Source organism: Anopheles ziemanni, chromosome 3 (genome assembly GCF_943734765.1).
Source record: "Anopheles ziemanni chromosome 3, idAnoZiCoDA_A2_x.2, whole genome shotgun sequence".
Taxonomy (NCBI): Eukaryota; Metazoa; Arthropoda; class Insecta; order Diptera; family Culicidae; genus Anopheles; species Anopheles ziemanni.
Window position 1 is genome coordinate 72,612,989 of NC_080706.1, and position 27,864 is coordinate 72,640,852.

General features: G+C 41.3%; 5 protein-coding genes across 5 annotated transcripts in view; 2 read left to right on the forward strand and 3 right to left on the reverse strand.

The window, feature by feature from the left end:
• The first annotated feature begins 204 nt into the window (after positions 1-204).
• On the forward strand, positions 205-805 carry LOC131285418 (uncharacterized). The gene is made up of 2 exons (XM_058314273.1): positions 205-387; positions 452-805. The coding sequence occupies exons 1-2, from the start codon at positions 205-207 to the stop codon at positions 803-805; spliced, it is 537 nt and encodes a 178-aa protein (XP_058170256.1).
• Positions 806-6,191: 5,386 nt separating this feature from the next.
• LOC131289221 (uncharacterized) lies at positions 6,192-6,883 on the forward strand. The gene is made up of 3 exons (XM_058318433.1): positions 6,192-6,260; positions 6,328-6,471; positions 6,554-6,883. Exons 1-3 carry the CDS (start codon positions 6,192-6,194, stop codon positions 6,881-6,883), a joined length of 543 nt encoding a protein of 180 aa, XP_058174416.1.
• A 2,203-nt stretch (positions 6,884-9,086) lies between these two features.
• On the reverse strand, positions 9,087-10,866 carry LOC131285419 (uncharacterized). Its single transcript, XM_058314274.1, is given in 5 exon segments — positions 9,087-9,118; positions 10,199-10,331; positions 10,333-10,503; positions 10,571-10,717; positions 10,795-10,866. Coding segments are annotated over 5 exon segments (555 nt in total).
• A 1,624-nt stretch (positions 10,867-12,490) lies between these two features.
• LOC131285420 (uncharacterized) lies at positions 12,491-13,090 on the reverse strand. Its single transcript, XM_058314275.1, has 2 exons — positions 12,893-13,090; positions 12,491-12,811 (listed from the first exon to the last, which is right to left on the reverse strand). Exons 1-2 carry the CDS (start codon positions 13,088-13,090, stop codon positions 12,491-12,493), a joined length of 519 nt encoding a protein of 172 aa, XP_058170258.1.
• Positions 13,091-16,007: 2,917 nt separating this feature from the next.
• LOC131288682 (centrosomal protein of 135 kDa) overlaps positions 16,008-27,864 on the reverse strand; it is a 35,404-nt gene continuing 23,547 nt past the window's right edge. Inside the window, exons 8-11 of the mRNA XM_058317850.1 lie at positions 18,193-18,318; positions 17,841-17,994; positions 17,608-17,714; positions 16,008-16,779 (exon numbers count right to left, since the gene is read on the reverse strand). Of these exons, the coding sequence (XP_058173833.1) occupies positions 16,131-16,779; positions 17,608-17,714; positions 17,841-17,994; positions 18,193-18,318 (1,036 nt within the window). The 3' untranslated portion in view covers positions 16,008-16,130. The remainder of the gene's footprint in view (positions 16,780-17,607; positions 17,715-17,840; positions 17,995-18,192; positions 18,319-27,864) is intronic.

A 27,864-nucleotide genomic window follows, 5' to 3' on the forward strand; every position in this document is an offset into this window, starting at 1 on the left:
TTCGCTTCCCATTTTAATACGTTCCACACAGTTGGCAACAATAATTGTGTGCAGCCATTGTAATGAAAAGTGGGAGAGGGTGTACACCACTAGAAGGTCTTCTGATAGCATTTCATTAACGTGTTTTATTCAGTTGGAATGCGTCTTTTCCCATCAACACACTCGATGATAGCATTTCATCGGGCAGTTCTCCTGTCTATCTTTATGCTGGCCATTTTTGGAACAAAACCGAGCAACGGTGGTCACAAGTTGGTTCCATTTTTACAAAGTGTAAATTACAAGGATAATCTCGAGTACCTAAACAGTACCATCAACATTTATACCACCGCAACTGTCAATCGTATCGACGTTGGATTTTCGCTAACTAAAACTCTTGTCGAGCCTTGGGTAAGTTATCAACCAGCCCGTACCACCTTTACGATCCTCGCCTATGCACGGTCTTTTTCCGTAGATCAACATCGGCTTGTGGGTGGACGTTGGCTCGGGCGTATTGCGGACTCCGCTGTACAATCGTACGGTCGATTTCTGCCACTTTCTCCGCAACCCGGGTGTACATCGGCTGGGGCAAATTGTTCATCGAGAGATGAAACAGCGCGGCAACATGCCAACTAGGTGCCCGATTCCGGTCAATCTCTACCAGTTTCGTGGTGTCTCGCTGAACCACATGCGACTGCCACCGTTCTTCGTGGAGACGGACTTCATACTCGACGTCAACGTCGGTGTTGAGAAGGAACGCACCTTTGACTCGCGCTGGTTTGGAACAGTCAAAAAGATCAAATGCTCTGACAGCGAGCGCTGTTCGTAAAAGTACTCTGCAGACTGCAGTTACATTCTTTAAACAATAATTAACACTTTTTACCACCACTGATCCCATAATATATGTATTTGTAACTTTATATATAAAATAAAAATCATGGTTTATATATATTTTAAATAAGGTCTACTTTCAACCCCTTTCGTATAAAAAAAAAGAATTATCGGTTTTCGAAATTCAAACGAAAAAATAAAAAAGCTTATCAACTAATACTAATTTTGGATGTTTCGTATGTATTCCATGTGAACCATGATATACTGAGAAATTCTAAGACTTTTCAAATTCACATGGTTGAAACAATCAAGAAAATTATGGCTGTATTAGCAATAAGCTGCGTTGCTTTGTAATTTACCCAGGTAAGATGTAAAATTTTACCATTTCATACCGTTATTTCGTAATAAAAAGTTCAGGATAGAAAATGTAATTCATTTTAACCTTCAACACACTGCCAATTGCTATGAAATTATCAATAATACTGATACACTCAGTTATTAATTAGTTCAACGAATAGAAACAATTGCTTAGTGCAAGAGATAGAGTAAACTATCGCAATGGATGCAATCGTGTTAGTTTGGGTTGCGCCAATATGTGTTTGAACGTGTTTTAATATGGCACAATTAATAACAGAGATAACATGGTTGGCCGAACATCAAAAATACACAATTAAAACGAAATTATTGTTAGCTTCGACCCATTCTTGCTACTTGCTGTCTAGGGCGATATAGACAACTACAAAATGCTAATAGTAGTTCAGTCTATGTCCAAGTACCATTGGATGGCGCTTCAATTGCTTGGTTTTATTAATTCAACCTACTAAAATATTGCGTTAAAAGGATTCATACGAGATGTTACCAGTGAAGAAAAGCTTTCATCCTCTTACCAATGTATCTTAGCACAAGACGTAGACAACGCTTTGCCGACTATGAGCTGTGTTATGCTTTTAATAACTTTATATTTATTTCTAGAAAGGTCTCATTTACACAATAGCATTCAATTATAATCGCTTTATTACTCGTTTATTCGTTGATATACAACGCCATGCTAGGCCACCCACGCCAACAAGCTTTGAATCATATTAGCGATAATAACCCACGAATTTTACCTCTTGTAGTACATGTTCGGTCCGCGACAGCCGAGCGGTAGCGCCGGTTAGAAAAATCGGCCCATGAGCGCCGGGGCTCACAACCTCGACGGCGTGGGTTCGAATCCCAACCGAGACCGGACCCTCCCCTGTACGAGAGGACTGACTATCCACGTACACATAGGGTAAAAAGTCTCGTAAGCCCTTTACGGGCAGGCATGACCAAGAGGTCGTTACGCCAAGAAGAAGTACATGTTCGGAATTCTGCTGAAGTAATGTAATATTATTTAATCAAATAAAATAAATGTTAAACACTAGTCTGTCCGTTTACTTTACTTACCACCTTGGTACCTTCAGCGATGGTACAAAATATGATTGAAGATATTTTTGAGATGGTTGATCCCGACCAAAATGATCCGGTCCTGACGAGTTGTAGGGTATCAACGAGGACTTCAACATGAAAAATAAAAAAATAGTGCAAACATAAAGCGAAAAATTAAAATAATGAATATAAGATATACTACCTAAAACTAGTTTGAAAATCATGAGCTTCGTTCCATAACGGTCAACAAAAAAAAACAACTAAAATGAACTTTATTTAAAATTAAATTTCCTACCCTCACCAATGCAAAATCCAAGCAATTATAGGAGTCATCTATTTTAGCAATTATAGTGCAATTATATGTACTAGTCCTTAGTATTAGGCCCTATTATATATTTTCACTTTAATTTTGTTACGAATAATTCCTATCAAAGTTGTTGAGACGCTCTTTCCATACGGTTGGTATTGTTTCAAAGATTCACATGTGAAAAATTAATTATTTATTATTCGTCTTTTACTGCAATCCGCCACAAATATACGTTGAAAGAATCACGTTGAATCACGTCGAGTTTCATTCTTGACACGATGGCAACGCTTGATCGTAGATGTCTTCAAATAATCTTGTTATTAAGTATAACAGGTTCAGTGTGGCCTAAAGGCGGGTATAAGATTGTTCCTATTGTGGAGAACGGTCAGTGTATAGATAATCCCAAGTACATTAACACTACGGTTAAGATTCATACCACTTCGGTCGAGCACCTGATGGACTTGGAGCTTGCTGTAGCCCGACAGATCGAAAGCCCTTTGGTATGTGAAATATACAGGACGAATGTATGTATTACCATTTTCTACTTCTACAGTTGGTTACTTTATCTTTCCTCAAGGTCAAAATGAGTCTGTGGCTCAATACCACTTCGGGTGCTCTGCGAACCCCGCTGTACAATCGTTCCATCGATTTCTGTAGTTTCCTCCGCAACCCTGGACAGTACAAATTGGCGCAAATCATATACAAGGAAGTAAAACGACACGGAAACATGCCGACCGGGTGCCCGATTCCGGTCAAATCGTACAGTTTCCGCGGTATCTCACTGCGCCAAATGCGATTGCCCTCGTTCTTTATCGAAACCGGCTTCATTCTCGACGTGGTCGGATACGCTGAAGCGGGAAGAGAACACGTTCTCGACTCACATTGGTACGGAAGGGTAAAGAAAGTAAAATGCACCCGTAAGGAGCGTTGTTAAATGCCGAAAGGCGTAAAATACACCAAAATGCACTATTTTTGCTTCATGGGAAAAGGATCCCCTTTGGGTGAAATAAAAACGGGATTGAATAATATTTATTTAAATTGCATATAAAATATGCATACAAATGTATACAATGGTAATTCACTAATAAATGGGAGATAAACCCCTACAGTGTGAACATGTAGACACAGTGTAAATATTTAGCAGTTTTGAGAAGTGGTCCGAAAAGTATAAAGCAATCTTTTCGTCTAAATCCATGTCTGAAAATAATAAAACTATTTCACCAAACAAACAAACACTTGAGATTAACACGTTCCGTACCAAGCGTTTAGCACAATTTTTAGTACAATTTTTCAAATTACAATTTGTTTATAATATTTGTTAAACCGATTGTTTTCGAAGGCCAAGCAAAAACTTAGCTTCCCAAAAATTTATATAAAATATTATAATAATTTTTATGTTCTATTTTCATTTATTTATGGGTCAAAAACATTTTTGTACTAAAACTGCTGTCACCCATATTTGGGTGACGCGGTACGGAACGTGTTAAGACACTGTCTTCAACTGATTCTAAGAAAATAAAAAATAAATAAATCTGAGATTCCAACTTGGACAAACACAATCAAACACAAACGAATATCTTTATCTTCCAACAAATTTAACAAATATCTTCCAAAACACCATGGAAAAATCAACTAAATAAACTTGAAGCCATGCCACTTATTTAATGGACCAGATCTAAACAAATTTTTGTTGAAATTTTTATCCCTTGCAGCAGTAATATGGAGAAAAATTAAGCAGAATCACATCGCTGAACGCATCGCTGATTACATCCAAACTCAAAAAATCACAATTTCTCACAATTTTTGTTTTGAAAGCAATACTAAAAAAAAAGTTAAAATACAGTAGGTCCCCGCAGTACGGTAATTAATGTTTGGGACCGAACACTATAGCGTATATCGAGTTTTAGCGTACTGCGGATTTCCTCTGCCATATCGTTTATACTTCATATTGAAAGAGTTGACACTGAGAGGAAACCGCTTATTTAACATATCTTCTATTCAAATCCCAAATAAGTGTTCTATTTCTTCTATTATCTCATCGTTTCCGAATGGCCATACTCCATTCTTAGAATTCAACAGATTATCTTTACTTTGGATAATGGTCCGCACTGTTGATTGTGGTCGTTTTATTTGCCAGGCTATTCCTGCATAACTCTTTCCTTGTCCGAACATCTTTACTATTTCTTACATCTTTATAATTTCTGTAATAGTTATAGCGCGCTTCTTTCGGCTACTTTATTTGATGCCATATTCGCGTTTTTTAAGCCTTTAATTATTACATTACTAAATAATTCTACCATTTTTCTCGATCACCTTCTCCAGACGGGGCCAGAATCGAGAGCATAGCTTCGCAATGTATGACACAGTTTTCGAGATCTATGCCTTGGTAATTGAAGCTGTCAGGGATCCAACAATTAGGCTAGGACGTTTACAGGCCTTAACCTGAACATGTGGCCATGTTGTTTAATCCAAAGGATTCAAGTCCGGGCTGGTGGGAGGCCAAATGCAGTTGAGCAAATTTCCACGTTTTTCTTCAGTAACACTTGAGTCCTCTTTTGAGGCACGTTACGGTACTATTACCGTATACCAATTAGAATATGATGTGTTTTTGTGTTCCAAAGTTGGTTTTCAACGTGGTCCTTCAGAATGTTCATATTGACCTCGGTATTAAATTTTAATTCAGCTTTGATAAATGATGGAGGCATTTTCAAGTTATTGGAAGCAACTGCCCCAAAATCTATGACTCCGGCCGAATGTTTGGTTGTAAACTTGTTTTTCAGATTCTTTGGAACATCTTCAATCTTCTTCTATGATATAAACCTCTCTGAACGTGTGTTAGATACGGAATTGACGATGAACATTTTTTCACCAGAGAATACGATGACGGTATTCTTTTATTTTAATGTTGACACCAAACGTGTCGAGAACTCCCGCCGTAGTTGTTTGAATCGATCTGGTGCAAGATGACGGTTGGCTCTGACTCACGACGAACTTTTCATGTCATTTTTGATCAATCGATGAATGGTAGATTTTGAAATATCGGCTTCCTTTGCCAATTTCCGAATCGATCTGCTACGATTTTACCTCACCTAACCTCTCATTGAACTGATGACATTCGGCGTGCGAGCGGATCGTGGATGGCCACTTCCTGGCTTCTGGGGATGTGGTCCATCAAGGAACGATCGTTGGATACGGTAAACGGTAGCCAGATGGCATCTTGCAATCGGCACATTTTGTTCTACGAGCTTTTGGGCGAGCAGCAAACTAATCACAATCTCCTTAAAGTACATTATTCTCATTTTGATTACATCATCACATAGTAAACTGTCAGATGATTAAACACACACATTACCACGGTACAAATAACGTTCAAAGCTATCCAAAAATAAGCATTGAAAAATTTCGCATTTTTTTTATGGGACATACTGTACTATATCTACAAAAATGAGTTAACTATCTCTTTTTTGTGATTTTTAAATACTTTATAATTACACAGTCGGTGTGTGAGATGGTTTATCTAAGAGATTATTGGATATACGAAGTCTAGGTAACACGTTTGATTTTTTTTTTATTTTGCCCAAAACGAATACTAAAAATTTGAGAAATTCTTTCAATCTTACATTTTCATTGCAAAGATATGGACGTGGCCATCGCAAATCCACTAACCATGAAGCGTGTTATGCTTCTCGTTACTATTCTTTCCCATTTAGTGCTGATGGCTGCTGCAGCTGAGAAGGTATGTTCATTCTACACATCCACGATACACAATTTTGTAAATTGCTTCGTCTGCTATTTTTTTCTAGATGATTGTTGTTCTGGTACGCGCGGATATCGATGAAGATCCGCAGTTTGTAAACACCACTAACATAATCAGACGTTATACCACAGCGCCATATTTTTCATTCGATTTAATCATCACGACACACCAAACGCTCAGCAATTTGAAGGTATTCGTCTAGCATTTTCCGTTCATATGTTTCCATTCGGATGTATTCAATCTAAATACGTCTCATTTGCCTATCGCCCAAGTTACAAGCTGTATACACCGTTCGAACTGGCCAGGTCGACAATATCCTCTACAACCGGAAGATCGATTTTTGTGTGTTCCTGAAGCGACCAACCGAGCGTATGGTGAAGATGGTCTTCGACGATATAAAACGCTACGCCAAGCCACGGATGCCGGCGTCTTGCCCAGTCGAACCGACCGCCATTTCCCTAAGAAACATGAGTCTGAACCATGTAACACTTCCTTCGTTTCTTCCGCAGACAAATTTTCAATTGCAGATCAATTTCTGGGAGGGTCGGTATAGTGTTTTCAGAAGCCGATGGCACGGTCGACTTAAAAAAATTTCGGTTTGAAACAAAAATGGAAATACGAAAAATCGACAAGTGAATGTGTTGAACTTGTCGAGAACAACAAAATCACACAACAAAAAACAAAGTGTTGTTAATACAAGGCAATCCTTTTTCTTCACAGTGGTTTAGAAACTGAAATACAGTTCAAAGCCAGTGTGATTGGTCTAAATCAAAGTTTAATTTTATAGAAACATTGTCCCACACGGAGTAGACTCCGGAGCGACGGGAAGAATCGAACGAACTGTTTACCACTGTGTGGTAGACACTGACTTTATTAAACCCTATGATGTGCTTATATATCTAAATTCTTATAGCTATGTTTAACACTTTTTATGTTTAAGCCGCGACCTCGTCAACATGCGGCAGCGATGTTATTATTATTACGAAAGGTGCAACGCAGCCAAACCGTTCCGATCGTTCGATCGGGCGGATGGCTATCGTGACCCACTAAAGGTAAACTGCTGATGGTGCTGCGCAGCCAAACCGTTCCAATCGTACGATCGGCGGTTGGCTGCGGTGACCCACTAAATGTAAACTGCTGATGGTGCTACGCAGCCAAACCGTTCCGATCGTACGATCGGCGGTTGGCTGCGGTGACCCACTAAATGTAAACTGCTGATGCTGGGGTTTCCGTCAGCGACAAACATATTGTACGACAACAATAAATGGTAACATACACATAACAAAGAAATTATATTCGACTGGATTGAAATGGAACAATCTCACGCCTTATTAGTGAAATACAGTATGTAAGTACAGTACAGTTTTGTAAGTATTGTATTTGTATTTGTATTTGTATTTGTGAAAATGTGAAAATAAAGCTGAGCTATAAAGCAGCTAAATTGCTAAGCTAATTTGCTAATCATGATCATCATCATCATCATGACTTGCAAAAAACGTCATTGATATGTAATATCCTAGCTCATATAAATTACTATTTGATTTGAACCACATACTTGAATCATTTTGCTGGTGACTATATCTTTTAATTTGTACTTTATAATTAAATAAAATCTAAATCGAAAGCAGGATATTAAATTTTTTTGTGATAATTTGCTGCTACATTAAATACAGTTTTTAACGATTGTTGGATTGATAGAAATGAACAGTAGTAAAAACCCAACACAGCGGATAAAGAATCACTATTGTGTCTTCAACAATGCAACACTTTGCTGCAGTACAATTACTGATGGTGACTCTGGTGCCGCTTTGGGCATCCCGAACTACCGGGAAAATAGTTCCAGTACTTTACAGCTACAACTCAACATTCAATCCAAAGTTGCTGAATGGTTCGATCCAGTTCTACAACACGAAGGATCGTAAAGATTCTCCTTTGGTTGGATTCGGCTTATTTCCGGTAAAACCAGTCACCGAAGCTTGGGTATGTACTTTACCTCTCTGATAGTTGGATACCAGTAAGTTTTAACCATCTCAACTTCTCAGATACACGCCACATTTTCGATCATCGCGAAGAAGGGCCGCCTGCACGCTCCCATCTACAACAGCAGGGCCGACTTCTGCGATTTCTTACGTCAGCCGTCCAAGTATCACATAATGTCGCTCGTCTACAACGAAGTGCGCCGTTTCGGGCGCATTCCATCTAGATGTCCGATTATGCCCAATTGGTACGTGTTCTCCAACATCTCGCTGCGGCAAATTCAGCTGCCATCCTTTCTCTCGGAGGCGGACTTCCTGGCCACAATAGTAGGCTACATACCGGGCAAGGATCAGTATCTTCGCGTCCAGATTGTAGGTGCATTAAAAAAGGTATAAATACCTTTGATAACAGCATTGAAGAAACAGAATAATGACTTTACAGAAAACTTACTACCATCGTTCTGGGAAATAAACTGTGTATCTCCCTGGCTGCTTCATAAGAACTACTGTTTTGTATATGTCGTTTGCTTTCTTAGGCGTAACGGTTCTCTTTGGCCATAACTACGGTCTTGTTTAAAAACTTTTCACGTCACGTTCACCGGAAAGTTAATTTTCTCATCATTAATACAGACGAAATGTTAACGGCCGTATCTTGGCTGTAATTGGATATCTCAACAAGACGAGAATCCCTATTTTATGTCCACGTTACATTCTTCACAATGAAAGTTGATTACGTTCATTTTATTTTTATACGAAGACACTCAACGTAACTCAATATTACGCATGTTGCCATACAATTTAATGGTAAGGCTCATAACCATAACGGAGCTCAATAGAAGTTCTCGAGCCAGAACGACGAATCTGGAAGAAATGTCGGTAGACGGAAGATCAAGAAACTAAAGTTGAAGCTATAACTACCAGCATGGACTGGACAACAACTGGTCTGCTTTGAAATGCAGAACACGGTCTGGACCTATGAAATTAATGACAACTCGCAGTAAATACTTCTTCTAGGGATTTAAGCTTTTCCATTTTGGAGTAGAAAATCGACCACGTAACGGTATGGTGATCGCAGATGAATTATTTTCGCCTAGCAATTGGCATGTTTGTAGTTGTTCCACACTTACACTCTTGCGGCAATTGGAACTAGCTCAAGGAGCTTTCTTGCGCACGACATATTCGGGCTACGTGCGATACTATACTGTGAAAATTTTTTTTCGAATCATATTATAATCTATCGTATTGAAATAATGGTTTTTCCTTGAACTCATTTTACTAATTGCCATTGATGACACTGACAAAGTATCATTCCATTAAGGATGACTAAAGATCAGTCAATACAAAAACAGATTATTATATTAATTGCTCACCGTTATTAGCGAATTGTGTTACATGAAAACATGAAAAAGTGTCACGATAATGGAAAGGATGATACATAATTTGAGTTGATGCCAGCCGCGTTTAAACAGTGCAAACAATCTTGAGAGGCTAGTCATTCATATGAATCTATACCTAAGATTCATTCAGATTGATTCATGAGTCTTTTGCGATTAGAATCTTAAAACATTAATGAATCTTTCGAAACCTCAATAAATGTTCATAAATCATTGACGAATCTTCATGATTTTTTCACTGACGTAGATCAAGCGACCAAAACAAAAAGGGAATGCCTCTCTTACGATTTTTTCTACTTTGCTTAACGTCAATGAATCTTTGGGACTCATGGATCTCTCATTTAACGATTCATGAAAGTTAAAAACGAAGAAAATCGGCGATTCATGAATCGGAATCGGAATTATACAACTATACTTTTAAACCTTTTCTAAATTTCTTATGGACGTATGAAAAAAAGACTTATTTTGCTATATATTCTCATTATACACCTTTTTCAAATAATTTTCAAGCAATGGTAAGTTTAGGTAGACACTTTTCGTAACATACCGAACCAGTTAGAGTCAAAGTAAGGCTCACGCCGTTGGTGAAAATTCAAATCGAAACGAAAGTTGCTCTCCGGCAGAAACCCTGGCAATCGGAAGCTGTCGAAGCTCGTGTTGAACGAGTACGTGCCGATGGTGAACGGGGCAACTTTTTGGCAGATTTCCGCGCCGGTTTAGATCTTCGTAGATCATCTGCAGAATCCGATCGGTTCCGGGCCGTCTCAGGTACGTACAGAAGTTGACCGTACGGTTGTAGATGGGTTTATCTAAGCTTCCATCGAACGCGGGGATGTAGTACGAGGTGGTAACCTACGTTCAGAGTAAACCTATCAAACAGTCCTGTCATTCGATCATCTTCATCGAGGATTAGCTTTACCTGCAAATCGGTAAGTTGTTTAAACACGGCAACGGTAAAATCGGCGACGTAGTTTCCACGCGTTCCGATTCGTCTGATGCTAGCCGTAGCATTCACTATGTCCATCCTGTGGTTGATAACTTCAACTCGTGACATTTGTACAATAAGCTTAAAAGGATAACCGATCGTAAAACAGAAGTCGCTTAGTAATTTAATTCCCAATGTCCTCAAATCACCCAAATTACCTTTGAAGTGACAAAGCCTACTGACAACGTGCACCATAGTGTTACCGAAATAACACCCTTTGATTTGAACATTTTTATTAGTAACTGATACTTTTCAACGTACGTTAGCGATCCTATATTCCTGCTTTTGTACAACCAATTAAATTGGATAACATCTAAAATGTGAAAGTATTCAAGTCTAATTATATTTTACTAAGAGTAATTCAACGAAATTAAATGAGTCGGTAATCAAATAATCTATGGTGTACGTATAAAATTTAGCCTCAATGGGATCAATTTCTCTGTTTGTCCCATACCAACTTCCACTTAACAACTCCATTCCGCTCAATGAATGTACCACCTTTAACATCAACTCTCAAAACAGATTTTTGTTAAAAAGCTGTTAAAGATGAAGTTGTTCAAAAATATTAAGATAATCCTGTTCGTTTTAAATACACTGTACAGACCGACAAGTGTGACTGGCCTTTCTTCCAAGGTAAGTAATATTTAACATGGTTTGTCTTCTAGTGCTCACACCATTTTCGCATCTTCCAGCTTGTGCCAATACTGATAAAAGCTGATGTAGAAACGGATGAAAACTACATGCAAGCCAATGTAACCATCAACCGGTACGGATCTGTGCAGAATTTCTCCATGGATCTAGACGTGATGGTCATCAAACCATTCAGCAATGTAAAGGTAATAGCCCCATTAAAAAAACTCTCCCTATCGAGTCCTTCACATGTCAACGTTCACTAATCCCCCTTTGCTATGCTAGATGAACACCGGGTACTTCGTTCGATTGCGCGATTCGGAGAACTGGATATACAACAGAACATTTGACTTCTGTGAGTTCCTGCTACGACCGAGCATTGATCGCATTTCATCGCTGGTATACTCAGAGCTTCGGCGTCACGGTACGATGCCGGCCCGGTGCCCCATCCCGAAAACACGTTATTTTTTCGCCAACAACACATTGCAAAGCATACGCCTTCCGTCATATTTGCCGGAAACTAGCTTCGGATTTACCGTGAATATCTTTTTCACCAAAAGTAAGGAATTTGTGTTCCGGTCCTTTTGGTATGGACGGCTTAAGAAAGTATATGTCTAGTAGGAGACTATTCCCAACATAAAATGTATCAAACAGTTTCAGATATTGAGAGTAAATCGTACCATACTGGTATGCATGCTACTGGTACCATACTGGTATGCAGTATGAGGAACAGAAAAACATGCTATTAAACTTTGAAACTTTTATGATAGATCTTGTAGAGGGTTTTAATCTGGATTTTGTCCGGCTGATAAGCTGGAGATATACGCGTATATCGTAGGCATATACCTTTTTGCCGTAAACAGTTAACTTTTCAGCCAGATAATACGGATGCGATCCGTACCACCAAAGATCTTAGGGATTTCTTCAAGTACCACAACATCGATCTTGCGGATCGAAACGGTGGGTTAGTGCACGACGCATTTATTCCGAAGAAAAGCAACAATAAACCGTAAATGGATTAAAAAGTACTATTCGTAAAGTCTTGGAAATATAGAAAAAAAAACCATCAATTTTTTATTTAAAAAAAAGAGAAATATAACCTGTAAATTTAAGCTCTATAGTATCAGGACGTGGTGTACGATTAATAACTGTTAGCTGAAGCATTCACTGACAAAACATTCATTAACGGACTTTGCTCTAATATGCCCAGAATAATTGCTCAATTTACGTAGCCGTAACAAACCAGCGATTCATTTTGATCTCCTTCCCGCGATGGTACACACCCACCTCGATCAGAAACTCCCCGGACGGTACCACACTCATCATCAGATGACGATCGTCGATTTCAAAATTGCGCACCTCATAGTGCCCAGTCCGGATGGGGCACCGTGTGGTGAGGTTCGAGTGCTTCACCAGCTCGGAAGCGACGTACCGATCCAGCAGATTACGCGAGCGTCGTAGATCCTTGCCGCATAGTTGCTGCTTTCCGGTGTACATCATCTGGTGATATTTTCCTGCCGTTCGCTTACACAACCGCACATCGTACTGTACGGTTGCAGAGAAAGAGAAGAGTCGAAGAAATGTTTAGCAAACATCCCGGCTGCACGTTCAACCGATGCACTTTACCTCAACGTTCTTGTCGAGCTCCTGCTTCAGATCCAGATCGAAGTCGATCGAGGTCGTTTTATCCAGCCGGCGAACACGCAGGTCTACATCCAAATACTTTGGATCCCACTCGTCTGTGTAGTTGGTGATGCGCACGGAAGCTTCCACCAGCATCATCCAGCTGAGTCCCACAACGAGCACTATCCAATTTCCAAACATCATGTAAGTAGATTGAAACGACACACTTTTTCGGCTGCAGACTTTATATATAGCCGGGGAGTGCGAGGTAAATGGGACAAACAAATGACCCGTAGCACAAATCGTGACAACTTTCGGTTAAGCCTCATTGGACAAATGAGCTAGCGTTTTGCGCGTGTATGGTACACAGGTAATCGCTGCTACAGGATGAATAATAATAATGCATCAAACCCACAATCTGTAACGAGATCAAATGTATTTACGCACCATTACACCAATAACGATGCTTAACAAAGTGATAAAACTGCATTAAGTTAGCACAACCAAAAACAAGTCATGTGTATAGGAACGTTTAGGGTCTTCCAGAAATTATTAGCACGATTTTGATGTGCCTTTGGTTTTATTCGATTGACATGTTTGTAGCTGATTATCATTGTGTATTATGGTACACATTCAAAGCTATAAATCAGTCTGTCTCAACTGCATCAAGTTTTCACGAAAATGCGAAGCATTTCCTCAAAACAGTGTAAAGGCATCGTTCATTAATGGTGCGCTATTTCAAATGTGTGAGTAAGTTGGCAAAAAATGGAAGGTGTAGATTTGACCCTGCGAACCCTATGGTTTGACCAACAGTTTGTGAAAGCGCTCGTACGCAAAAAGGGTGATTCCGTGATGATGGGACCAAAAAGTATCTCCAAGAGTACTATCGAAGGAGAAAAAGGAACAAAATAGACTGAAGACTTTCAAGAAGCAAAGTAAAAAACGAATGAAAAACAATCCGCATCGGTCAAACTAAGAGCTCGTAAATTAAACGATATACTTCTACGATAACGATAATGCATAATCACTGGGCAAATTATTCAAGATGCCAATAAATAATAACAATAAATAGATTGGCAAGAAATTAGCAAGTATGCAATGGTTTGGGATCCATTTGTGACAACCGATACAATGACAGCGGATATTTTAGTTAGAGAATGTTGCCAAAGACATATATTTACCTGGAATTTATACCCAAGTAGCTGAATCCTGTTCCAAAGTCCAATCCATAGAAACTATTTGAGCCCTGACAAAGGCATATTTACAAAAACATAGCAGCAGTTTCCATCACAAAGATTAAAAACAGACTGGAGAAAAGTATCCAAAATGTTTATGAGCAAAAATTCGTGCCTTGGCTTGGACTGAAATGGAATTGCCAATACCATGCTCGAAATGTAGAAGAGGATATTAAAAGACCGAACAACAAATAGGAAAAACATGGCTCTAAAAACAAGCTTGTGTAATTATTTTCAAATCGTTATTAGACCGGAACACCCTATATCAATATGTTCATAAAATGTAAAGTACTTAACGAGTATATTACAACATACAAAATGAAGTGATTAATCAAACCAGGGTAAACAAAACAAGATTTGCCAAAAGCATAGTTTAAAAGATTTTTCTAAAACAACAATTTGGCAAATCATGCATGTTGTATATAACACTAAATAAGAAAAATAGCTGTATAAAAAAGAAAATTCATGCCATGATTACTGGTTCGAATGCCCGCTACTGTTGTTCGGTGCGGGCAGTTGTACATGAAACCGCAAGTGGTAATTGCGCTTGCCGGACGGTTGCGAATCGGTAGCCGCATCAGAATTTGGCAACGGAACGGCCACCTTAAGCCCATCATTGTTCAGTGGTTCTATATAAAAAAGAAAAGAAAACCATCTCATTACAGGAACGCCCGAAAGAATTAGATAATTTTCAATGAACCCGTTGAATTCCCAGCACCCTATGGTTACCTCCGGCCTGATGGTGGAAAATGTGAGCCCAAGTTTCTTCGGTTTTCGCCATCGTCGAGGCACCGGTCGGAGCTCTATCGAATTTGGCATCCATACCGGTGTGTCCATCAATTATCCTCACCCGTCCGGGAGCGTTCGCTTGCTGGACCGTTAGAGAGTCGAGCGCATCGTTCTTTTCGGGAGACGCGGGTTTGCGTGGAGGCAGATGACGCTGGGTACCGCTGAAACTGGGTCTACTCTGGTCGGTGTTCTTTAAAACTAGCCGTTCACCGTCGACCGTTCTGTAGACGATCACCGTTGACCCGGTGTCATCTATTTTACCCTTAACGACACCGCTCAATCCATCCCGCGCGCCCCCGGAAGCAGTTGATGTTCCCTCATTTGGTTCGTTCAACTTTTCATTGGTTCATAGTATTTGAGGAAGAGAGAAAGGCAAATAATTTTACAGCACGTTCAATGGTAATTAATGGAAAACGATTTGCAGCAGCTAATGGGACACATTTCTCTTTGTAGGCTGAACACACTGGATTCATGTGCTTGCGACTGGCACTATGTCCGGGTCAATTTTGTCAGCATTAGTAACATCGAGCGGGTCTTTCCTTCTCTCGACAAACAATCATTCAACACTCCAGAAATGTGCAATTGACTTGTTTAACCGGAAAGATGTGTAATATTGTCTCTTACCCTGCCAGTCTCACCCACCTGCGCAGGAACATCGTACGAAAACGAAGTCCACACCATGCCACGCCCGGAAGAGGACTCACTCGTCGTGGCGTACTCACTTTCAACTTCACTTTGTGCGGCTGATCGATGAGAGGACGTACCAGCAGCGTGTCGTTTGTATTTCGTTACCTTCCATCCAGGAGGAGCACTAATTTCTTGCTCTAGAACGATCAACAGAACGAATGTGAACTGGTATGCTGGCAATAGGACTGCAAAACGGAAAACCAGCGAAACCATTTTTTACCAAACTTTTGTGTGCTTTGGTCACGACGGAGACGGTGCTGGATGGGAACGTCATGTTTCGGATGCAAAGCTGACTTTCCCTTCACTACTCCGAACGTATCCGTCTGAGATTGTTTTGTCTCATGTGTCGATACGGATCGGGATTCCGAGACACTTTTGTGCGCTTCATCAGATATCGTTTTATTCGCCACCGCTAAGTACCGTCTAATTCTAGGCATATTTTTTTGTGTTTTCGAATGTGTAAGCATGTAAAGTAAAAAATGGAACGTGCAAATATCGACTAAAAATATCTGACCAAAACGCCAGTGTCACTACATCGTTGAGTACCTATTACCATCGTCATCTTCGTCGTAGTCCTCGCGCTCGGTTGAATCAGCCGTTCGCGAACGAATCTGCGCAAACCGTTTGTCGGTCAACATCCGCCTCAGCTCCTGTAGCTGCACGCTGTACTCGCGCGCTAGTGCTTCACTGCTTCTCGCCTTATCTTGCTCCTCCGTCAGGCGCTGCGTGAGAGTTTCTATTTCTCCGCGCAGTTGCTGCGTCTCCTGATTCAGCTGTGCCATCGCTATGCGCTGCTGCTCGAGTTCAGACCGGCTGGCCGTCAGTAGCTCCTGCAGCCCGTCGACGGCCGCCCGGTCTCCAACTCGGGTCAACGTAAGCTGCTTCTGCAGGGTGCCCTTTTCCCGCGCCAGCTGCTCGCGAATGTCCGAATGTTCCTGCAGCTCGGCGTTCAATCTATCCTTCTGCAGGTCAAGCTTGCTGCATAACTCCTTGGTGGCCTCCAGATCCATCGCGAGCGCATGGTTCTCGTCCCGGAGCGACTCTATTTCCGACTCGGCCGCGGCCAATTTGGCAGACAGTTCATTCATCTGGCGCTCACACTCCCGGATGTCATGTTCCCGCATGTTCACCAGCTCCTCTAGGCTGGTTATGCGATCTTCCGCCTCTTGGAGCAGTTTTCTTTGATTTTCGTACAATGCGGGGAAAATCGAAAAACATCATGAAACTTTGTTTGCCATATGCTCCCGTGTTGGTCATTTCCTACGACACAATCTTAATCAAACCTGGCCCGCTGCCAAAAACACCACTACAATAAAAATCTAATTATCTACGGTATGTGTATCTATACCTACGTCATAACACACAGCAGAACCGAAATCGTCCACAGTACGGGAAGTCAGTCCATCGGAACAGTACCAACGCGGCATGAGGAGCAGCCGTAAAAGCGATAAGTTTGAAAGTTCAAGTTAATTTCTTAATTACGGCCCTTCTCATGCATTCTGAAAATTCTGTATGGGACAGAGAGAAGCGTCTTAGACCTGTCCAGTCCTAACACTGTCGTCACAAAGGAAGCAAAGCATTAAATGGACAATACCAAATGACCTTCCAAGATTCTCAAGTGTTCTCAGACCTTACCATTTTTAGGATCACAAGAAACACCGGGGATAAAAATTTATCATCTAGTAAGGGGCTGTCCAATAATACTGTTTTATTATGTACTACCCTTTTGCTCTCGGTTTGGGTCATCTATGTCCGTAAAGATTGAATGTTTAGAAATGTTTAAAAATTCTGTTAAATTAACGTACGCTACAGCCGATTCTTATTTGATGAATTCAATTAAACTATTCAACTGATACGTAGCTAACTACCTTTAATTAATACAAAGCTAAGCTATCAATAATTAATTATCCTATACATTAAAGATAACTTTAAAAATTCAAAGATATGACTACCATCAAATCTCCAGATCTAAACTGCAACAACAAATAAGAAAAACCAAGTACTCACTTTGCTTCGCTTGTTTCCGCCTCGAGTGTGTGATTGCTCGTCTCCAACACGTTCACTCCTTCCGAAAGGGATTTGTATCGCTCAAGCATTTCTTCCCGTTCTCGCTCCTTTACATGAAAATAGTAAATAAAAACATAATTTAACCATAAGGTATCATTTAGCCTTGTTTGATTGCATTTCTATTTACAACACATTTTTTTTTAAATTTAAACATTTAACAAGAATTTAATTACCTTCGTAAACAGCAGCTCCTCTGCGCGCTGCATTTCCTGTACATACTCCCGAAGTTGCGTTTTCATTCTCTCCACCTCCTGCTGGGAATCCTTGAGCTTTCGCTTTGTTACCGTCAGTTCGGCTAGGGCATCGGTCAGCTCGTTCGAGAGGCGTCTAATAAACGTTCCCATGAGCAACCATGCGACGAAAGAAAAACATAATAAATATTACAATATTGCCATCAGATGCGACAATGGAAAAGTTGCTTGGGCACGAATGCTTAACCAACGAAGCCGGAGTTGGAGCGGACTGTGAGATCCGCTCCGGAAGGTGCATCACTAGTTAAAATATTACGTTAGTGAAGGTACGAACCCATTCTCCGCGGAAGCGTTGTCTTTGATACGCTTCAGTGTCGCCATCTGCTTTTTCAGGGTGTCCGTCTCGGTTGAAACGCTTCGCAAAGTGCTTTCTTTATGCATGTTATCTGAACTAACATTGCTGGAAAAGATATTCAAAACACAAAATAAAAACAATTGAAATACAAATTTTGAAATTTTAAATTGAACTAAAAATTAATAGGAAGATTAATTGAAGCTACAAACAATTCTATTTTAAAAGGAAAACGTACAAAATAGTTTGAAATAAACGTGCAAACTGTGCTACAAACAGTTATGGAACTATTAATATTAATTTATGTATCTAAAATTCCCAAAAAGATCTCATCGGCTACTACACGATAAGGAAATCGCTTCGGACGTTCTTGTATAGCTCGTTATCAAGTGACCAACGGATGGCCATCGATACTTTTCAAGTTCAACGCTCCACTGCACTTCATCAACGTCAACTGTCTTTGTCTGACCAAGGACGCTCTACAAGGTGTGCCATCAATCTGCAGACACTATGGCCCTTGCTGGCTCGTATGTTTTTTTGCAACGCCATGAAAAAAACAAACCCTCATCAATTTGATTCCCAGCTCGATATTGCACCGACCAGCCCAACTCACGAGGCAACATTGGCCGAAGTCGAAACGGCGAACGATGGCGTCAGATTGATACGCGCGACAGGTTTGCTTCCAGCTGCGCAAGTCTACCCGTAGCGGACCACGACCTGACGGACGTTTAAAGGATGACATTGAATGTGTTCCTCTTCTTTCCTCGATGAAACTTGCCGCCCCGACGGAAACAGCGGGTGTCCACGAGGGTGACGAATCGATTTCACGCCAGAGTAATTCAGATGCTTCGAGTAGGTGGTATGGTATGAATGAAATATAGCGATAGCGGCCATTCATATCCAACAACTGATGGACGCTTCACAACCAACCAGCGGGTTTAAGATATTTCGTAGTTATTAAGAAATAATTTTAAACATTTTAAATCATTTCCTATAAATTGATTGACTCATATACTGAAAAAATATTTTGTAGAATTTTAAGAAGTGGGCATGTGCACAGTGCAAAAAACAAAACGTACCAATCAAATAAAATTCCACTTTTCAAATTGCAATCCGTTCTACTTTACACTGTTACATAATGTAAGCGAGATTTCCCACTTTCGATGTTTTGCAGCTACCGGTGGAATATTGTTTCCAGCGCAAGGATACGTCGTGTTTACTTCACTTCTCTCTAGCTATTTTCTTCTTCTCTCTTTATGCCCAATAGTTTCCCGATTGTTGTTCCTTTCCGCTACCCTTTCCGATCCTATGTTTTTATTTTATTTGGTGGATTGCCGTAGTAGTTTTTTTCCTCTCCTTTGAATCTCCAGGGTTTATGGCTTTATATCTTGCTTTTTTCCTCCGTTTGCTTCAGGACTCCTACCAACAACCTTTTTTTTATGTGAGACTCTTTCTCAACATCTTCTTACAACCTACTATTCCGTTCAATTCTCTCCCAACGTCTTCAAAACCGGTACCCGGTCGGTTGTTTTCAAACCGGGCCCTCCTTCTCTTTAAGTTTCGTCTTTCACAATACGCCGTAGCCATCTCCAGACAGCCCATGACGTCGCTACACCAACGGCAATGATCTCGGTGGTATAACGATCGCTGTGGTTGCCTTTCGGAGCGATCGCACTCTCAGTCTCGCATTCGCAGCGATCGCGCACGGTTCGTCGTCTGTCGGATGGTGAAGTCTCGCTCTCGTCGCGTACCAGTTTCCTAGCCAGCTTAAAAAGGAGTCGTTTTATCATCGATTGATTCACCAACCGTATCGTTGAACACAGTTCAGCGAATCAAAAAGCGCATACTAAAATAATAAACTAAACATCGAGAATCAAACATTGTTTGGTGTACATCGCGTCTCGTCTAATGCGGCTCACGGTCGGTACGAGTTATCCTTAAACAGGTTTTCCTACACCTACGGTTGGGCGACGGACGGCAAGCACACAACCATCCGCGTACTGTCGTTGTTACCTACACCATCGCAGAACGGAAGAAGCAAGGGATGCTAGCTGAAGAAGTCATTAGAGTGTCATTGAAAATTTAATCCAAGCCCAATCGTACCGTTCAGAACGTACGAAGCAAGCACGTTATATACATGCCTTTGATATCTGTGATTTGTGTGCGTGTGTACATTTGTGTATCTGTAACGATTCCTGGAGCCTCAATCAAAAGTGCACTGTTCTAGCCTTGGGATGAGCAACCAGATTCCATTTAACCAAACTTCTCCAACCACCTTGCTCTGTATCAAATGATCGTTGCATGGTTTCAAAGTGATATACAGTGTTCAATAAATCAAAAAGATTATAAAGCGGAAAAGTGGTCAAAAAACAAAACGAGTTGTCTGTTGCCTCGGTTGCCTATACAGAGGAGACGTATGAAACAGTGAATCTCCAGTTTGGGAAATGCATTAAAAGAAAGGATACAACCAGAACCATCGGTAGAAGAAAACTTCATACCGCTTCAACAGAGTGGTTCGAAGGAAAAAAAACCAGCAACGCAGCGCGGTAAAGCCGGTGCCTCTTTTGAATGTTTAATGTTCATTAATCAATTGGTAAGATTTTTCACCATTGACAAACTAAAAAAATAAACTTTATAAACAAATAAATAAACTATGAAATTAAAAATAATGTGAAGATTAATAAAAAAGCTGCGTACAAATGATAATGTTTTGAATATTAAAAAACAAACTTCGTATCGGATCTGAAGAAGATGCAATCCACACAGAAATGTGATGTTATGATTAATAAGGAAAATAAGGTTCGTCGCTTCTCCACATGTTTATGTCTTTCGTTTCTGTAATTCTACCGGTAATTCCCGGTTCTGCGACCACGTTGGCGTTGCAACTAAATGACTCATCGCAGCACAGAGAACCTGTGTAGGTTTCTTCGCCCCATAGTGCAGGCGCATTTCTTTTCCCCCAACTGACTCGACTTGGCGAAAAAAAATCGATATGTCACCGGCGACGGTTCAAACACCTAACGTTCTTCCTCTGGGAGAAAAACGTGTGTCCGTAAACGAACAAATAATGGTTCAAAGACCCAAGGGTTCGTCGCACAACACCGACACAAGGCGTCGCACAGCCCGGTAGGATGGTTAAGTACATAAATCTGCCTCCTTTGGCACAACACATCCCCTTCCCTAGTGTCACTTACGGTAAATACCGTTGAAAATGGACGCGAGAATGACAAACACTCAAGGCTTTGTGAAGTACCACTGATTCTGGTGTCACCACCAACGGTTGGACACTTTAGAGCCCCAATGTCCACCGGTACACCGCGCCGGTAAAATGTTCGGTTCCGGCATTCGGGAGGGAGGCAGGGAGAATTGATTAACATAAATTAACACCACCGTTGTCCCACACAAGTGACCGTTGTGTTTCCCATCCCTTAAGGGAGTTTGGTTCTTTTTCAAACTGTAGAAAGAAAGATGACTTACAGTCCGAAAGCAATGCGTTCTATTTTTCTCAGTCGGAAACTGCTCTTCCTTCATCAGTTATAGAGTAGTCGGATTCTAGTGCTTCAGAGCGAAAGAAAACTACATTTATAGAGCACGTTTTTCACGCCTACATCAAGCACGAGCGAAACCGTTTCGAGGGCGCCAAGCAATCAGCAGTAATTGGCAGACATTGATACGGCATGCCTCGCCTGCTTGGTGATGAAAACAAAAGCCCACCTTTTCACTTCACTTTCGAAATCTAAGGCCAACACCGGGCGAGATGTTGTTTCACCCAAAGCCGAAGCCAAGCCATGCGGCCTATCTCGACATAATTACTTTCATCTGTCGATTGCTAGCCCCACCGAAAAGCAATGCTGCACAAGTTTCGTGTCAGAAACGATTAGCCTTCTTAAACACCTTCGCTGCCAGCCAGTAAAACTCATCGTTCGTGTCCGATTTGTGTGATGGTAACTGTTTGCAAGCTGCTGCTACTTTCGCAATGATTTCCATGCCACCGAAAACATATCGCGCAAGATGGACACGTGCGTTCGCCGATGTGCTTCGCCATCGATTCTTCGGGCGCCCCCACCGTGTATTGTACAAAGGCATCTTGGAGCGGATTCGGTAGCCTCCGGTAATGAACGTGATTACCAACGGCACCAACGGACGCAATACTTCGGTATCGATGGGAAAGCCTACCGAACTACTTCACTGTGAAAAAAAAAACGAAGCAGATGATGCCGGTTGGAAAGCAAAATTGTTGCGAACATTCTGCAACGTTGCTGGCGCATGTTTGTTTGGGGTGGCAAACGAGCCAACTAAACCCGCCGGGTGTAATGCATGTTGCCATTTAACGTTAGCAAGAAAAAAAGGGCGTATTGCGAAGTGTGGAGTGCGCAAGAAGAAAAAATATAAATACAATTCAAGCGGTTTCATGTTGCTAATGAAACGGAGTTTCTGCTTTAACGCGAGGTAAAACGAATGCAGTTTCAATTTCACTGAAGGTTCTCCTCCGCGGCAGAAAGTAGCATCGCTAATGAACTAATCTTGCGTTTCGTTACATTTCGTTTTCGATTCGTGCCAACCGAGACAACTATCAGTTGTGGAGAAATTTCGAAAGGCAAAAGAAATATGAAGTTTTGGTGATAAGTTTATGTTATATAACTTAGAATGTGAGGAAGTATTAAAGTTGAAACAAACTCCTACATAACAATAAGCGATCATTTTACTAGCCAAACATTCGTTTAGCTAACCCATTAACTCTACCGACTCTTTGACCCCGGGAGACCATCAGTTTCACTCTGCTAAAAGCTTTACGAAAGTAGAAGTTTCTCTTCGCAAAGTCGCTTGAGGTTACCGAAGTTACCATCAACTATTATCCTTGACGGCGAGCCACTTTCGCACGTCCGTTCCAATACACAATCGGTTCAAGTACGCACACGTTCCTTGAACCAGCATCATCAGGAGGTATTCCTGCATGGCATTCAAACTTCCATAACCTTAAGCATTTCAATTTGAACTCGACGATGTGGCCGTAATAATTTCATGACCGTGATCGGTTAATGAAACAAAACTCACACGACCACTAACAGATCTATTGCATAAGTTGGTGACAACCCGTACGACGGCCGTGGCGTAAAAGCCAATATTGTTCACACTGGCCTTGCCTCGAAGGCACGCACTACAGCCAACCGTGCGGTGTGCGACTACTTTGCACATGGAAGTTGTCACTCAACGCCAAAAAAAAACAACCAAGCCTACCGTTGGGCAAAGAAATGAGGAAAAGCATTAGTTCACGGTATGAAAGCTGTTAAAAATCAATATTTGTTTTTCTTCTCTGTTTTTTTTTCTCGGTTGGTTTTTCGTACAACAAAACCAACATATTTCACTTGAACACTACCCTCAAGCCTCTCGGTGGTGGTCCGGTACGCCAGAAGCCTCCGGTGCAATTTCTCGATTTGTGTGAACCTTGCATGCATAATGATTACGAAAAGCGATAATCCACCGGAAAGCGCTGGGGGAGAGGGAGAGAGATTGATGCATTTTCACTGTCATTGCCTCGCCGCAATGCCACGGTGAGCAAAAGGAAAAGCAAAAGGTACCGGCGACATTTATTTATATGCAGCGTAGCATAAGAAATTTGCAGCGTCAAAAACAACCCTGTAGCAACAATTACCATGCAGGGTTTCGATTCATATAATGGAATGTTACAATAAGTAGAGAGAACATAGTAGAAGTATAGGGGATATTTTCAACCGGTTGAGAGAACTTTACAATCATATAGGGGAATGTGTCAGACAGCTAGGGGAATAGTGCAAACCCACCGGGGAGCTTTGCAACCTGTAATGTAAATGGTTCGTATTTTTATGCGAATGGCCGGAAACTGGTGACAGAGTCGTTTACCAAACTATGGACTGTACGGTATAATAGTAGCTTCTGAAAAAGCATATTACAAACCAACTGATACATCGTAATCTCAAATGATCATTTTCCAGCCTCCTGGGAACTTAATATTTGAACCATTTAATATCCGCTTTCGAGCGATAAACCGTTCCTATCCGCTTTTTTTCCTCTCCAGCCACATTTTTCAATTTTGGTCTAATGGTTTCGTAACTACAAAATGCCCGAACCGTACGACCCGAGACGAGCGCATGAACGGAAGAAATTGGTCAGCATCGATAATCACTTGTGGAGGCAACAAAAAAGTAAACAAAAACAAATGATCTACGACCACAACCAAACCGTGGCGGCGGTGCATGGTTGCACACGGGGTTTGGGGGAACTGCAAACGGAGTGTTCCGACGTATTCCGGAGGCGGCTGAAGGCAAAAGCATCCGTAACATCCTCTGGCGAAGGAAAAAGCTTCAGGAGGCAAAGCAACAACAAAACGAAAATGAAAAATCACCAGCTCCCAATTCAATCATCGGCGGATACAAAATTTATGCAATGCACCGAGCGAAAAACGGAACAAAATGAAGAGGCATCACCGACAAACGGTTCCCTCCTCCCCGTGAGGGGGTTGTTAATGAGGGGTGGTACAGTGAATCTTACAGTTTTCTCGAGAGGACTTTTGCCCGGGAAAATATATCACCTTCAACTGTTTGCGGTTAAAAAAAAAAGTACTTCTGCCCGAGACGATTATGTATGAACGGAAAAAAATATTTCAACTACACTCACTCAGCGAAATTGTAAAGAATTGAAACGAACATTCCGACGGTATTTCCTTTCACGGAGTACAAAAGCAACATGTCTTCAATCGCCGTAATGGCCCGACGGCGGCAGTCAAAGATCACGGCACGGATTCGTTTTCATCTGGAACCGGTTTCGATGTTACATTATTTGCCCTTTTCATCTTCCTTGCAACACAAGTGGAGCACGGATTTTTAATTTCTCTCTCTCTCTCTATCACACACTCGCAGACTTGGAATCGATAAAACATACAAGAGTAGCATTTCGATGGGAGTGTTCCTCTTTTTATGAAAGGGCTAGCCAGTGGCATCATCTACATCTTGATACGAATCGAGCATAAAATCGTGCTTTCGATGCGGTAATTCGTGATGGATCATCATCGATTGGATCATGAGGGAAATATTCATGCAGAACGTAGGAAAAACTGACGAAAGAAGATATTCTCCAATACTGCACGACACTTACAATCCTTTTCCAATCCATATGCAACTGTGACATTTAAGTTCGCGAATGCAAATGCAAGGAACCAGGAAACAAAATATTCCCATTGTACGGGTTTGTCGCCTGCCACACGACAACGTTCGTTGAAATCTTTTGTTATTTGCATGATTTTCGGAGCGGAACACATAAGTGGGGTTTTTTTTAAATTCGCTTTTTGTTCCGTTTTTCACTCCTCACACAGATCTTCCCATAAGAGCACATCGGAAAGCACTGATTTTGCTCTCTTCGCCGATTATGCAACATGCAAGAAGTGCAAGCAAAGCGCCGCAAAGACCTGTCCTGAAAAAAGTGAAAGAAAATTCAACCCATCTCGAGTGAGGCGGCAGCATTTTCCTACTGCAAATAGAGAAAACTGCCATTTAACGACTTTAACCGACCGCTGGATTCCACTGCTTCACGTTGACAACTGCATGTGCCTTGCGGTGGGTGGGTGGGGGGTGCAAACATTCCCTCCACATACGTACTGACTGGCAAGAGTCGGCCAGGAATGTAATGCTCTCGTAACTTTCTAACCTCTTACCACCGTTTGGCGCGGGACGCATCGGACCGATTCGATCGAAGTACGATCGGAACCAAGCAAAGGCATCCGCTGCTAATACCGGATTTCGATGGCGGGAAGAAATAGCAAACTCTAACGAACCGGGCAGAGATCGGCTGGCCAGGCCAACCTTAATCGGGTGGCTTCGAGGGAAACCTTACGTGTACTACTACATCCAGTCCCACTAGGCCACGGCGCAAGAGACTGGAAAGTCAGGAAGGCTCCCTCGTTATAGTACAAGTTTTTTGTTGTACCACATTTTATCACCCTCCCGGAGGAAACTAGGTGAACAGCATGCAGGTGTGGAATCGGTCGGACTGCAGGCGAATGGATTACCTCAGGATGCTATCGGGAGAGGAATGGTTAAAACCGAGCGGAGGCGCAGGGATTAAATAATCCGCTCGCCCAAAGCCAATAAACAGGAAATTAAGCGATCGGCAATAAACTAACGCTTTTGTAGGCAAACCATTTTCCCACCTGGTTTAGGTTTGCAAAAACTTTTCACGTCCCATTCAAGCAAACATATCGTAGAGTAAAAAAGTTGACACGAGAAAAAAATATATCAGTAGTTTTATTACATCCTTAATGGCCCTCCGTTGGACTTTTCATAAAGTGAAAATGGTGTTTCTACTATTTTTTCCTACGACGGACCATGGTGGAACCGATCAGCAAAATCATTTTGCCGGATTAAACGACGGAAATAAACTTGACAATAATGCCACTCTACACTCTACTTTAACCATTTCCCGGATAGAGTCGGTGATAGTCATTTTGTATTATGGGAAAAACAAATTAAAATTTATCTTTAACGCGTTAGCGGAAGAACATAAACAAACCGATTTTAGCTAACTTCCTTTCGGCCTATGCAGAGTATTCGCACTCACTACTTCCTCTTCATCCCTAACAAACACAGTTCTTGTCCCGCAGGTCGCCATGTCATGGACACGCTAGCCTTCACTGTCCCGGTCTTTACCGCCATTCCAACAACTTCCCCCGGTCTCGGAAGAGTTTTACAAATCTCGAGTAAAACGTGAAACACGACCGGTCACGAGAAAAACGAACGACTCCCCATCAGTCATTCTGCCCTACACACGCCCATTGTCTGTCTGCCTGTCTGTCTGCAGACTTCCACGACCTACCGTACCACTTCTCCCGCGAAACCCGGTGATGCTAGAGGAAAAAGGAAAAGTGTTTTTGGGCTCCATTGCATGGTATTGACTCACCGGCGCAAGGCACACCGCATCGACGTTTGACATTTGTTCTCGGAGCGAGGATAAATTAGACATAAACACACCCACATCCAAGAAAAGTATAGAGCTGCGCTAACTCTTACAGCGACTATTAACAGTTTCTCATTGTTTGAGACTCTACCCCGCGAAAAATGCAAAACGATACCTTGGTAAATAATGGTTTGAAGGACAGTTAATTGTTCGATTGCCGGAACTCGTTACGTGGTTTTTGATTAACGAGTTTTAGACTACGTTCACTTAAAAAGTAGTATCCTTGTTAGTTGAATAAATGTAAAACATATTGTAGATAATTCACCGAACAAATCCGTACTCCTTTACGGACCAACAAACTGCCAATCATTATATTAGCAAAACACTTTCTTGATTATCCAGCAAAATGACCAGTACAGAAAATAATCGAACACAGAAAAGCAAAACCGCAAAACCTTATAATAAGAAACGTAGGGTTAAAAGCGACCAGTCGGTTCAGAGTACTGTGAGTAATTTGCGGTTAGGCTAATCGCTTTAATCGAAACCGACGAATTTTAACGCCCTTCCGACTGGACGGTTTTCCATGATTGATGTGGTTTTCCAAAACCAGAAAGGTTTCACTGAAATGGAATCTCTCTTGTGTGAAAATTGCTAATATTAAAATGCTGTTGATGAAAGTAACGTTGTCGGCTTTCATTTAATTTACTCTGGGTTTTGCAAATCCTTTGC